At 39.6% G+C, this 14648-nt stretch overlaps 1 protein-coding gene across 4 annotated transcripts in view; it reads left to right on the top strand.

Moving 5' to 3' along the window:
• pspc1 (paraspeckle component 1) overlaps positions 1-11352 on the top strand; it is a 46159-nt gene extending 34807 nt beyond the window's left edge. For 2 of the 4 annotated variants that reach the window (XM_056770183.1, XM_056770176.1), the window contains 2 exons: positions 7712-7774; positions 7917-11352. In XM_056770183.1, the coding sequence (XP_056626161.1) occupies positions 7712-7774; positions 7917-8422 (569 nt within the window). In that variant the 3' untranslated portion in view covers positions 8423-11352. Of the gene's footprint in view, positions 1-7535; positions 7658-7711; positions 7775-7916 lie in introns of those variants that run through there. The other 2 variants (XM_056770190.1, XM_056770199.1) reach the window with 2 other exon arrangements.
• The last annotated feature ends 3296 nt before the right edge of the window (positions 11353-14648 follow it).

Raw genomic sequence — 14648 nt, forward strand, 5'->3', positions numbered from 1 at the left:
GAGTAACAGTGCAGCTTTCAATTTGCAGGTTGTAGTCGGAGATATTCTGTTTACGTGAATTTGGTGCTATAAGTAATATTTCTGTTTTGCTAGAGTTTAAAAGGAGGAAATTACTAGTCATCCAATGTTTTATGTCTTCGATGCACTCTGCCAGTTTGGATAGCTTAAAGGAATCATCTGGTCTTGATGAGATATATAGCTGAGTATCATCTGCGTAACAGTGGAAGCTAATTCCATGTCTTCTAATAATGTTGCCGAGGGGCAGCATGTATATGGAGAAAAGCAAGGGTTCTAAAACCGATCCCTGAGGTAACCCATATTTTACTTGCGTAAGATTTGACGATTTCCCATTTAAATGGACATATTGATATCTGAACCATTGTAGTGCCTGTCCCGGAATACCGGTATAATTGTGTAAACGATCTAATAGTATTTTATGGTCTACAGTATCGAAAGCAGCACTAAGGTCAAGCAGGACCTAGAGTAAGATGTTATTTTTATCTGATGCAATAAGGAGGTCATTTGTAATTCTAACGAGCGCAGTTTCAGTGCTATGATGCGGTCTAAATCCAGACTGAAACTTTTCGTGCATGTCATTATTTTGTAGGAAGGTACACAGTTGAGTTGAAACTACTTTTTCTAGTATTTTAGACAAGTACGGGAGATTTGAAATCGGTCTATAGTTTCCAAGTTCATAGGGGTCTAAGTTAGGTTTTTTGATAAGAGGCTTAATTACAGCCAGTTTAAAGGGTCCTGGGACATGGCCTAGATTAATTGACGAGTTAACAATGTTATAAATGGGCGCAATTGCAACAGGTAGTAACTCTTTTAATAAGGTAGTCGGAATGGGGTCTAATAAGCATGTTGTCGGTTTGGATGTTGCAATAATTTTAATGAAATCTTCCTGATTTATAGGAGAAAAACACTCTAGCTTTTCTTCTTGGGTGACGTTTGAAACTAATTCTTCTGACACACTTGGAGGTTTGGTTTGAGCTATGTTGTCTCGTATTTTTTCGATTTTCTCAGTAAAAAACTTCATGAATTCATTGCTACCAAGGTGCGGTGGAATTCCCAGGTCAGGTAGAGTCTGTTTGTTTGTTAGTTTAGCAATTGTACTAAATAAAAACCTTGGATTGTTTTTGTTATTTTCTATGAGGGTACGGAAGTGCTCGGCTTTTGCTGCTTTTAGTGCCTTTTTGTAACAGCTTGCACTCTCCTTCCATGCAATTTTAAAGACCTCTAATTGGGTTTGTTTCCATTTTCGCTCAAGTTTACGCGTTTCTCTTTTTAGGGCGCGAGTGGTGTTATTATACCATGGTGCTATGATCTTTTCATTGATCTTTTTTGACTTCATAGGTGCGACCGCTTCTAATGTATTAGAGAAAATAGTGCCCATGTTGCTGGTCATGTCATCGAGCGATTCTATATTAGTTGGAAATGTTCTGGCAAGTTCTTTACGAAACTATCTTTAGTAGTTGAGGTGATTGTTCTACCCTGTCGATAACGAGATATACAACTGATTTTTGCAGTGCGCAGTGTACATGTTATAAGATTGTGATCGGAAACATCGTCGCTTTGAGGTATAACATCGATATTGGTTAGATCGGCTCCGTGAGATACAATCAAGTCTAGGGTATGATTAAGGCGATGAGTAGGTCTATTGATGTATTGTGTTACACCACAAGAGTCTAGCAGTTCTTTAGACGCCACAGCTAATGGATCATTAGCAATATCTACGTGGATATTAAAATCTCCAACAATCAGTACTTTATCGACGTTAACCAATAGATCCGATAAGAAGTCTGCGAACTCTATCACAAAATTAGTGTAAGGCCCAGGGGGTCTATACACAGTAACCAATGTAAGAGAGACCAATGGTTTTTTACTTTTATTTGGAACAGTTATGTTCAACGCAAGCACTTCAAATGATTTAAATGTATGCATTGTTCTCCGAGTAACGGTAAGAAAGTCTCTAAAGATTGTTGCGACACCACCACCTCGACCAACCGGACGTGGCTCATGAATATAACCGCTTGGTGGAGTAGACTCATTTAGACCGAAGTAATCATTTGGCTTAAGCCAGGTTTCAGTAAGGCAAAGTATATCAAAACTGTTGTCTGTGATCATTTCATTTACAATAACTGCCTTTGGATTTAGTGATCTAATATTAAGTAGCCCAAACTTTAGGCGTTGGTTTTGCTGATTAAATATATTGTCTTTTGGTTTAATTATGATAAGATTTTTTCTCTGACTTTTAAATAAATTATTATTTGGTTGTATTATTCGGGGGGGGGGGCACGGTGGCTTAGTGGTTAGCACGTTCGCCTCACACCTCCAGGGTTGGAGGTTCGATTCCCGCTTCCGACTTGTGTGTGTGGAGTTTGCATGTTCTCCCCGTGCCTCAGGGGTTTCCTCCGGGTACTCTGGTTTCCTCCCCTGGTCCAAAGACATGCATGGTAGGTTGATTGGCATCTCTGGAAAAATTGTCCGTAGGGTGTGAGTGCGTGAGTGAATGAGTAAGTGTGTGTGCCCTGCGATGGGTTGGCACTCCATCCAGGGTGTATCCTGCCTTGATGCCCAAAGACTCCTGAGATAGGCGCAGGCTCCCCGTGACCCGAGGTAGTTCGGATAAGCGGTAGAAAATGGATGGATGGATGGATGTATTATTCGGGGGACAGACACAGTCTCTATGCATTTGGAAGCAGTAACATTCTTAACAGGTGGGTGAGAGCAACACAGACTATGGTTAAAATTTGTACTTACTAGTCAAATGATGCGTAACGTCTTTGAGATGTTGTCAGACAGAATTTCCGCTCCAATGCTGCTGGGGTGCAGCCCGTCAGGGCGGAAGAGCCTTGGTCGCTCCCAGGACAGATCAAAATTATTTACAAAGAGCAGCTTCTGTTCAATACACCATGACATTACCCAATTATTAAGCGTAAATAGTCTACTGAACTTTTCGTTCCCTCGTCGGTAAGTAGGAAGTGGCCCTGATACGATGATCTTAGCTGTGGGCTATGCGTTGCGAACAGTATCATCCAGACTCCTGAAATCCCTCTTCAGGATCTCCGACTGCCGCATTCTCACATCATCGACCCCTGCGTGCAGAACTACGGCTCTCACACTTGCATCCTCCATCAGAATCGCAGTTACCTGCGCAGAGACATCGAGAACACGGGCGCCAGGAAAACAGTGAGTACGCACTTTACCTTCATTGAAGGAGGTGTGTACGTTCCGGATGATTGAGTCTCCGATGACCACAGGGTTGGATTTCGTCTCACAGAGGGCGGCATAGCGATTTCTCGTAGAAATCTCGAAGACCGGTGGCGGCGGTGGGGGAGAGTTCATCGCTCCGGTCCTGGATTTCGCCTCTCGCCGTGTAGGTGCAGGAGTGAAATTCATTTCGACTCGTCGTGATCTTGAAGCCTGGGCTCTGTGCATAGAAACACACGGAGTAGAAGTGATAGGAGTATTACAATCACGTCGAACACTTACCGCAGCTTTGCGAGCATCAGCCCGGGATGTTTCCAGCGCCATTTTTCGTTCTCGCAGACGTGTTTGCCTCTCGAGTAGATCGTGGATCTGCTTCTCCAATGCTTCCAGTTCTGACTGAAGTGCGAAGAAAGATTCATCATCTGCACTCAAAGGTAACGTTAAACAAATATCTGAAACATTAGCCATTAGTGGTGTCATTATGAGAACAGTGGCAATATAGAGGCAATATTCAGAAAAATAAAGGCTGGGAATGCTAACAGCCTGAGTGCTAATAGCGAATGGTCGTACAAAACAAATGTATCTGTGCGTTATATGACGATATTTGGTATGGGATACACTTAAGGATAGGTTTAACCCTCTGTGAGTTATCAATTTAGAACATAAATATTAAGAAATAACAGGAATAAACAATATATTTAGAAAAAGTTTGACGGAGCTCTGTCTCAAACCACGCTCTCTCAGCAAACAGGAAGTGCTTTAGTGACTTGAATCTGATACGGGCTGCAACCGGTAGCCAGTGAAGAGTGTAAAAAGGGGAGTCACGTGAGCCCTTTTGGGCTGTTGGAAGACGAGGCGTGCTGCTGCGTTCTGAACCAGCTGAAGTGTTTTGATAGCCTTTGCAGGAAGACCACCAAGGAGAGCATTGCAGTAGTCCAACCTTGAGATTACCAGGGCCTGGACAAGGAGTTGTGCCGCATGCTCTGTGAGATAGGGTCTGATCTTTCTAATGTTGAATAAGGCATATTGGCATGACCGTATTGTCTTTGCAATGTGATCATTGAAGGACAGCTGTTCATCAAATATGACTCCGAGGTTCCTGGCTGTTTTGGAATGGGTGATTGTGGTATTGCCAAGATGGATGTTGAAATCGTGTTGGACCGTAGGCTGTGCTGGAAACACAAGTAGTTCGGTCTTGGCAGGGTTCAGCTGGAGGTGATGGTCTTTCATCCAAGCTGAGATGTCCTTGAGGAAGGCTGTAATGCGAGCTGCTACAGTGGTATCGTTTGGTTGAAACGAGATGTAGATCTGGGTGTCGTCGACATAACAGTGATATGAGAAGCCATGTGCATGTATGATGGGTCCCAGTGATGTTGTGTAGATGGAAAAAGCAGCGGTCCAAACACCGACCCCTGAGGGACCCCAGTGATCATGTTGTGAGCCATGGACAGCGAGCGCCTCCATGACACCCTGAAGGATCTGTCGGAGAGGTAGGATTTGAACCAGCGGAGGGTAGAGCCTGTGATTCCTAGTGATGACAGGGTTGCAAGCAGTATCTGGTGATTGACAGTGTCAAACGCTGCAGATAGGTCTAGCAAAATCAGGACCGAGGATTTAGATTCCGCTTTGGCTAGCTGCAGTGCTTCTGTGACCGATAGCAGTGCCGTCTCAGTGGAGTGGTTTGTTTTGAAGCCAGACTGCTTGTGATCCAGTAGTTTATTCTGGAACAGGTAGGAAGACACCTGGTTGAAAGCTGCCCTTTCAAGTGTTTTTACTATAAATGGGAGGAGAGAGACAGGTCTGTAACTGTCGGGAGTAGAAGGGTCCAATGTTGGTTTCTTCAGTAGGGTCGTGACCTGGGCCTGTTTGAATGTGGATGGAAAAGTGCCGGTGAGCAGGGAGGTGTTGATGAAGTGTGTATATAATTGTAATATATATTGTTATTTCCTCTGTTTTAATATCTAATCAACTTTCAAAAACAATGCATAATTTGAAAGTTAAAACACTTAACATTCATGTTAGGAGCATGTTCTTGCAATCAATACAATGCCCAGATATGGAGGGCTTATAAGTGTTTATCATGATAATAACTGATAACTGACATTTTGGGCTTTTGTCATCATGTATTATCATCATTCAGGGTGAATTCATTTTTTTTTTTTTTTAAGGTAGCTGATATTGCCATCACAGCAGCAACAAGTTATATGGCACTACCAAGTCACTTTCACCGCAAAAAGGAGGAAGGACAGGGCTGCTACTGGGCACTGGTGTAACAGAAAAAGGTTCTATTGAGTTTTGCCGTTTGGTATCTAAATTCTTTGCCATTACTGAGTTCCCCATCAGTTAATCAGTTTGAATCTATGCCTCCCTTAACACAGAGTCCTCATGCAATCTTTGTAAGTAACCAGGGTCTTTTTAATCTATGATCTTCATGGCTGTTTGTATGGGACGAGGAAGCCTAATCTTCAACTGAACTGTTAAATTTCCATACCAAAGATGGATACCATATCTGATAACATTCTCCAAAACAGCTTCATAGAACAGCTTCATGATTCTGTCACTGACACCACCAAGTCTTAACCTTCACAAAAGTACAGTCTTTGATGTTACCTGGTACACAATATGTCAACATGGACATGCCATGAATGTTTGTAAAGTCCAAGACTAAAATCAATGTTAGATTTGTGTAAACTGATTTTATAAAATACATCAGTGCCTGGATAAATCTAATTGCTGGGAAACTGTCATGTGTTTAAGCCCCTGTGTCGTGTCTGTTTGAATGTTAAACTGATGTTGCTTCAGTATTTCTCCATTGCTTTGTGGGTTTATTGAAGACTCTCCATTTATTTCTACTCCTTCATCATATGCTATTTCCAGAACAGGTACATGTAACAATAACTAAACCACACCCAAAAATTAGAATGAGGCTCATATGTTACAGTTTTCTTTTCCTAATGTGCAGTGTTGTTTACATATTTTATAAGCTGTTCAAAAACATGTTACATCATCGTTTCTGTTTAGCTAATTTGAGATGTTTTGGTAATTAATACGATTTTCTTTTCACTATGCCCCATAGACCAGATAGATTAATATGGGAGATGTACACATGGAGCAACCACTAGTTTCCAAAAAGAGGTGCAGACACTAACTTTAATATTAAATGTGATAAAGTGTGCAAAGTTGGCGCTGACTTCATTTAGCTATCATAACAAAAAACATTGCTTAACAGGGGTGTGTATGCTTTAATATTTAATGTACATGTTTGCTGATGTTTCTAAAAGACTCATGTACTCCCTTTTATTTGACCTAGTGGACTTTTCATGGTGTTTATAGATTCAAGTGTGAAAAACGTGTTAATCCAGAATCCCAAGCACTGAGTAAACAACCTAATTCCCTACATTTGTGTAGGTCTATTGCTTTTACCAACAGCAGGACTTAACATTACCAAAACATTCGTCCGTATACCCGCAACATAATACACTCTTAAAAAGGATGTCATATTTATTAAAACATCCGATTGAGTTATTTTTTTAATACATTATGTCTCATTTTGTGTTGACCTGTGTTAAATAAATTAAAGGGACAGTACAAGTTGTTGTTGTCCTTAACTGGACAATCTTGTGATGTTTTAACACATTTTTTGAGTGTATATGTGCAATCATTTCTGGCCCTGTCAAATAAAATGTTTGCCAACATATACACTCACCTAAAGGATTATTAGGAACACCATACTAATACTGTGTTTGACCCCCTTTCACCTTCAGAACTGCCTTAATTCTTCGTGGCATTGATTCAACAAGGTGCTGAAAGCATTCTTTACAAATGTTAGCCCATATTGATAGGATAGCATCAATAGCATGATTCGACCTTTGTGACATGTTGCATTATCCTGCTGGAAGTAGCCATCAGAGGAAGGGTACATGGTGGTGATAAAGGGATGGACATGGTCAGAAACAATGCTCAGGTAGGCCGTGGCATTTAAACGATACCCAATTGGCACTAAGGGGCCTAAAGTGTGCCAAGAAAACATCCCCCACACCATTACACCACCACCATAATTGCATTAAAGAGAAATTGATCAGGTGTTCCTAATAATCCTTGAGGTGAGTGTATGTGCAATAGATCTTGTTGCCCAGCACAGTTTTATAGTGCTTCAAATAACTCTTTATTCAAAAGTAATGTGAAAACTTATTTAAATTTGTCTTTTATTTGTGTAGTATTACTTGTAATAGACATGCCCTGCCTAAAATATTTAATTGTTAATAGTAATATGCAAGGTTTGTTCTATTGTATTGTTCACCATTGTATTGTATATCGTACAGGCTCATCTGTCTGTTGTCTGAAAGCTACGCGAGAGTACTTAGACTCTCGCAAGACTTTGATGTCATATGCCGATGTCTGCGTAGAGCCATGTGAGGCCGGAAATTAACATTTGCTGTATTTAAAAGTGTGGGGTTGAGTTCGTTAGCTAAATTGTAATTCTTTTTTTTATTGACAGGTATTTTCGCTGCAGCTAGTTTCAATTACATAAAATCTCCCATCACTTTGATGCCATGGATGAGTGAGTATTAATGGCGGGGTTTTATATTGTTCAATATAACCGACACGCTGGTAATCAGTCTTTTGTCAAAAGCAAATGTACTGTCATACACTCCTTTCAATCGTTTAACTGCATTTAAACATAGATTTTACATGTTCCTTAGGCACCCGTGAATTAATTCAACACATCTCTGAACAGTTAAATTCGATAAGCTCTCGACTTCCGCAAAGACCACAACAATCGGAAACGGATTGCTTGTACTACCAGCTGGAAAGTGTTGTTCGTGTTCTCCACCGTTTGGCTGCGGTTGTGTCGCTGCCAAGAGAAGATGAGATTTTTATTGTTATATGTAGTAGTTTGGAACATTTGTCACAAGCAGATATCTGTGTAAACTTTGCAGAGCGTGGGCCAACAATGACAGTGGGAAAAGAGCAACTGCAGTTTCTTCTGGAACAATATTTCAAAGAGCACGATATTGCAAGGATGTACGATGTGTCATATTCATCTATTAGGAGGTGGATGGAGAGATATAAACTTTCCGTTCGACAGACATATTCCAACATAAGCTCGGAAGACTTAAAAGCAATTATTAACAACTTCATTGGCCAATGCCCCAACAGTGGATATAGAATTGTCGTGGGGCACCTGAGATCCCTACGCATAAGGTAGGAAATACTTAATGCCATATTACTTTAGTTTAGTCACAGAAAATTAATTTTATTACAAGACCAACTTTAGGGGAGATGTCTCATTAATGTTTCATGTCACTATTTGGAGAAAAAAAGTGCTTGGCTCACTGAACATTTAGTATCCAATAGTTCCACTATATGGCTGCAGATTTCCCTTTCTGTTTCAATCAGAAATAAGGTATTTAATGATAAAGGATACAGACAGGTGTGTTGGAACTGAACCATGTCGAAGTGTTCAGAAACCAATTGACATCCAGTTCATTAGCAGTCATTTAATGTTTAATGAGCCATAAAGGTCAACAGGCTTTGCATTTAAGAACATTCCTTTCATCCCATTTGTTAAGTTTCTTAACAAACAATCTGCTTAATGTTTTTGGCAGAATTTTTACAGGATAAATGAATGCATTTGGTATAATTTTTCTCATTATTCAAAATAAATTCCTAAGCAATGAGGTCGTCTACCTAGATGGGACAAACACTGCAGTATTCTAAAGATCAATTTCAAGTTACTACAATACAGATATTACTGCATGCTACAATATGTGACCCACCCAATGTCATATTGACTGATTTACTGCCGTCACCCAAAAAGAAAAGCTAGAGTGTTTTTCTCCTATAAATCAGGAAGATTTAATTAAAATTATTGCAACATCCAAACCGACGACATGCTTATTAGACCCCATTCCGACTACTTTATTAAAAGAGTTACTACCTGCTGTAATTGAGCCCATTTGTAACATAATCAACTCGTCTATTAATCTAGGACATGTCCCAGGACCCTTTAAACTGGCTGTAATTAAGCCTCTTATCAAAAAACCAAATTTAGACCCAAATGAACTTGGAAGCTATAGACCGATTTCAAATCTCCCGTACTTGTCTAAAATACTAGAAAAAGTAGTGTCAAGTCAACTGTGTACCTTCCTACAAAATAATGACATGCACGAAAAGTTTCAGTCTGGCTTTAGACCGCATCACAGCACTGAAACTGCGCTCGTTAGAATTACAAATGACCTTCTTATTGCTTCAGATAAAGGAAACATCTCACTCTTAGTCCTGCTTGACCTTAGTGCTGCTTTCGATACTGTAGACCATAAAATACTACTAGATCGTTTACACCATTATATCGGTATTCAGGGACAGGCACTGCAATGGTTCAGATCTTACTTAACAGACCGATATCAATACGTCCATTTAAATGGGAAATCGTCAAATCTTACGCAAGTCAATTATGGATTACCTCAGGGATCGGTTTTAGGACCCTTGCTTTTCTCCATATACATGCTGCCCCTCGGCAACATTATTAGAAAACATGGAATTAGCTTCCACTGTTATGCAGATGATACTCAGCTATATATCTCATCAAGACCAGATGATTCCTTTAAGCTATCCAAACTGGCAGAGTGCATCGAGGACATAAAACATTGGATGACTAGTAATTTCCTCCTTTTAAACTCTAGCAAAACAGAAATATTACTTATAGCACCAAAATTAAGTAAACCGAATATCTCCGATTACAGCCTGCAAATTGAAAGCTGCACTGTTACTCCAACAAATACAGTTAAAGACCTAGGCGTTATATTAGACGGCAACCTGTCATTTAAAAATCACATCTCAAATATCACAAAAACAGCCTTCTTCCACCTTAGAAATGTTGCCAAATTACGAAATAGTTTATGTGTTGCAGACGCAGAAAAGCTTATTCATGCATTTGTGACCTCACGGCTTGACTATTGTAATGCTCTACTTAGTGGTTGTCCTGTATCATCGATAAACAAACTACAGTTAGTTCAGAATGCAGCTGCCAGAGTTCTTACTAGGTCAAGAAAATACGATCACATAACCCCAGTTTTATCATCGCTTCACTGGCTACCCATTAACTATCGCATTGATTTTAAAATTATTTTAATTACTTACAAAGCCCTGAACGGTTTAGCACCTACTTACTTAACCGAGCTTTTATCACGTTACAACCCATCACGCTCGCTGAGATCTCAAAACTTAGGACTTTTGACAATACCTAGAATAACAAAATCCACCAAAGGTGGACGAGCTTTCTCATACGTAGCACCTAAACTCTGGAATAGCCTTCCTGATACTATTCGAGGGTCAGACACACTCTCCCAATTTAAATCTAGATTAAAGACACATCTTTTCAGCCAAGCTTTCACTTAATGCATAGTTAATGAACAGCAGCTACGCTAATTATTCTCTTTATTCTCTTTCCGCCTCTGCCTCGGGATGCCCATCCCGAGGTAGGAAGAAGTTCCACCATGTCCAGACGACCGACAGATGCCCATCCCGAGGTAGGAAGAAGTTCCACCATGTCCAGACGACCGACAGATGCCAATCCCCAATTTGAGATTACACCAGATACAGCTGCAGACTGACTGACCATCCCAGCTCCATCTAAGGCAATTCCACCAGCTGCCAAGAGAAATATGACCATCGGACCATCCCAGCTCAGACCACTACATCCCCAACCAAGAGCAAAGACGGACTATTTGTCTTATTAATGCTGAAGTTACAATATTTGGTATTAAATGCTAAACTAAAATCACATGTCACCAGTCTGAGTGCAGCTATGACACGTCAGAGGGGATCTGGCCCTCCCGGTTGAGCCTGGTTTCTCCCGAGGTTTTTTTCTCCATTAATCAATCATTGGAGTTTGGGTTCCTCGCCACAGCAGGGCAGTGTTGGCCTGCTCACCGGGAGACTGCATTCATTCATTTATTTATTTAGAAATTAGATGTTATTTATTAGAATGAACTTACTCGTTGTATAAATACCATGCACTGTGCTGTGTTTTAACTTTTCTGTTTTTCCTGTTTGCCCCTGTAAAGCTGCTTTGAAACAATACACATTGTGAAAAGCGCTATATAAATAAACTTGAATTGAATTGATAAAGGTCAACAGGCTTTGCATTTAAGAACATTCCTTTCATCCCATCTGTTAAGTTTCTTAACAAACAATCTGCTTAATGTTTTTGGCAGAATTTTTACAGGATAAATGAATGCATTTGGTATAATTTTTCTCATTATTCAAAATAAATTCCTAAGCACTGAGGTCGTCTACCTAGATGGGACAAACACTGCAGTATTCTAAAGATCAATTTCAAGTTACTACAATACAGATATTACTGCATGCTACAATATGTGACCCACCCAATGTCATATTGACTGATTTACTGTTTTCTACATAAAATCATCTTTAAATAATGCAAGGAGCGTTAAGTCAATGTAGTGATTAAAATGATGAAATCATGATTTAAAATAGTTATGTTTAAGTATACACGTCAATTTTTTTTATAAGGGCTCTATAAAAAATGTTGGTCATTTTCATTTATGCCTTGTACAATATTTTCATGTTTTCTTAATATTTTTGAGGGTTGCACGCAGTCGGGTTCTAGAAATGATTAGACATGTTGATCCAGTGGACACAGTTCTGCGTAGTCTGGATTTACAGCTGACGCAAAGGCGACCATATTCAGTGCCTGGTCCTTTGTCTCTGTGGCATATTAACAGCCACCACAATCTTTTCAGTTAAGCTTTGTTGATAAGATTGATTTTGTATTGTGTTATTGCTGGAATTTTTTTTGTCTGCCTTTTAGGTGGAGAATCGTTGTCCATGGTGGCATTTATGGCTACAACAGAAAGATTATGTACCTTAAGGCAAACAGCAACAACAAGGCAGCAAGTGTTTTGGACTGTTTTCTTGAAGCAGTCCACGAGCATGGTTTGCCTCACCGAGTGAGAAGTGACAAAGGCGGGGAAACATGGAGGTGGCCTGGTTTATGCTGGAACATCCAGAAAGAGGATGTAAAGTGGTTGTTAATTTAAAACTATAATATTTAATAAATTATGTTATTTTCAAGGGGGGCACGGTGGCTTAGTGGCTAGCACGTTCGCCTCACACCGCCAGGGTTGGGTGTTCGATTCCCACTTCCGACTTGTGTGTGTGTGGAGTTTGCATGTTCTCCCCGTGCCTCGGGGGTTTCCTCCGGGTAATCCGGTTTCCTCCCCTGGTCCAAAGACATGCATGGTAGGTTGATTGGCATCTCTGGAAAAAATTGTCCGTAGGGTGTGAGTGCGTGCGTGAGTGAATGAGTGAGTGTGTGTGCCCTGCGATGGGTTGGCACTCCATCCAGGGTGTATCCTGCCTTGATGCCCGATGACTCCTGAGATAGGCACAGGCTCCCCGTGACCCGAGGTAGTTTGGATAATCGGTAGAAAATGGAATGGAATGGAATGTTATTTTCAAAATAAACAAATGTGATTTTTTTTCACATCATTAAAGACCCCATGTGGTGAAAACCATTTTTTTATGTTGTTTAAATATATATTGTTTATGTTTATGTGGTATTCTAATATGCTTTTAGAAAAAACATGCGTGAAATAATAATTTACCTATTGCTATGTATTTTCTAGGAATTAAAGTTGCCACAGTATACAAATGCGGTTTGAAACTGCCTTTAACAAATCACATCAACTCATTTGACCCTGGGGATCAGCAGTTCGAGCTATAAATAATGCAAGGATAGATTTGGTGCCGAAATCATATCTGCCCTTCTGTGTCAGCTCTGTTTAACTTTCGCTGTTGGATCCTGATCAGGACCTTCATTTGGTCTGCCTTCATTACATCATGCTTCCAAGGCTAAATCATCATCTTCAAATGTTGACAAGAACATGGGACAATCACTCCCTGTCTACAGAAGGGAACATGTCTCCCAGTCAGCTGTGGCTAGCAGGCCATGTAATGAACTCGCAGCTCTTTCTGCATACAGTATGTGTATGATGCTTGATAAGTGATCTTATGATCTCTGTAATTTATAAATTCTTTTAGGTACCTATCAATGTTGTTTTGCCAGAATATTTAACACACAATAATACGCAATATGCATGCACATTAGCTCTCTTCCCTGTCCTTTACAAAAAGTGAAGTAACTATGTTTTTGTGGTAGAGTGAATGTTGTTTGTATAACAAATATTATACTACAAAAACTTTTGTTAAACTGCGGTTTGTGTAACAAAGCAATAGTTAAGTTGTGGTTACCATACACTAGTTTAACCATAGCAACTATGTTTTTCAACCTTTGCTAATTTTTGTAAGGTACATTAATTGGTAATATTTTTAGATTGATAATTTGTAAATTACTTTGGATAAAAGTGTCTCTTGAAAGAGTAAATGTAAATGTTATCATAATTACTTAAGTGTTAATTTTAACTATTGTCACTTATTCTGTAGGAAGACCATCGCACTCTTGGAATAGACTGGGACGCACCTGTCGCGGTTCCAGATCCTGTGCAAGAAGTTATTCTTCCTGAGCCTCCACTTACACTACATTACACTACTACTTACACTTACACCACTTACAATAAAATAAGAATATAACTATGTGTAACGGGGTTAAAAAGAACATTTGATTTAAAGAGTATCTTGTGAATTTCATAAAATAAGGCATTTTGGTTATATTTTTGATGTTAGAAGGCTTCCCTCCGGTGGCTATTAAAGGTACTGCAGATATTTTAGTTTGTCGCTCTTCTCTTGCCGTACCGCAGCAGACTTAAGTGGCGATGCTGTAGGTATGTATAATTTTTCATGCTCTGACAAATTAACTATTTAATTGTGAAAATTATGAGTTTTGAGCGAATCTTTTCGACGCCTTACATTGCATACATGTATGTGTATATATAGACAATGCATTTAGCACTTTACACGAGTGTTGGGAGTATTATAAGGTGTATTGAATTTCCATGTGCGTCACATGTGCGAGCACGGATTCATTTCTTCTGATGTTTGCGTCTGTTCTAACTATCTGACGATTATGTGTATTATGAGTCGAGTGAATGTGTAATTTCTATCTTTCTAGTCCATATCAATGTTTGCAGTATTTCATCAGCCAATATGTAAACTCTTTCTTCTTGTTGTTTACAAAAAAAGGTATGTTGCTTTTATGTTTATTCTGTTATAAATGTTAATTCTCAATTAATGGGGTATAACTGATGTTATTTGCCATTTAACTATTCTGTACATTTACATTAGTGTACTTGTCACTAGTATTGTGTTAAGTTTCTCACATTGTATACCATTACTATGTGTTTAATATGGATAATACAAGTTTGTGGTAACGGCAGCAGACTTAAGTGGCGATGCTGTAGTCCATATCAATGTCTGCAGTATTTCATCAGCCAATATGTAAACTCTTTCTT

This window comes from Triplophysa dalaica, chromosome 2 (assembly GCF_015846415.1).
Source record: "Triplophysa dalaica isolate WHDGS20190420 chromosome 2, ASM1584641v1, whole genome shotgun sequence".
Classification (NCBI taxonomy): Eukaryota; Metazoa; Chordata; class Actinopteri; order Cypriniformes; family Nemacheilidae; genus Triplophysa; species Triplophysa dalaica.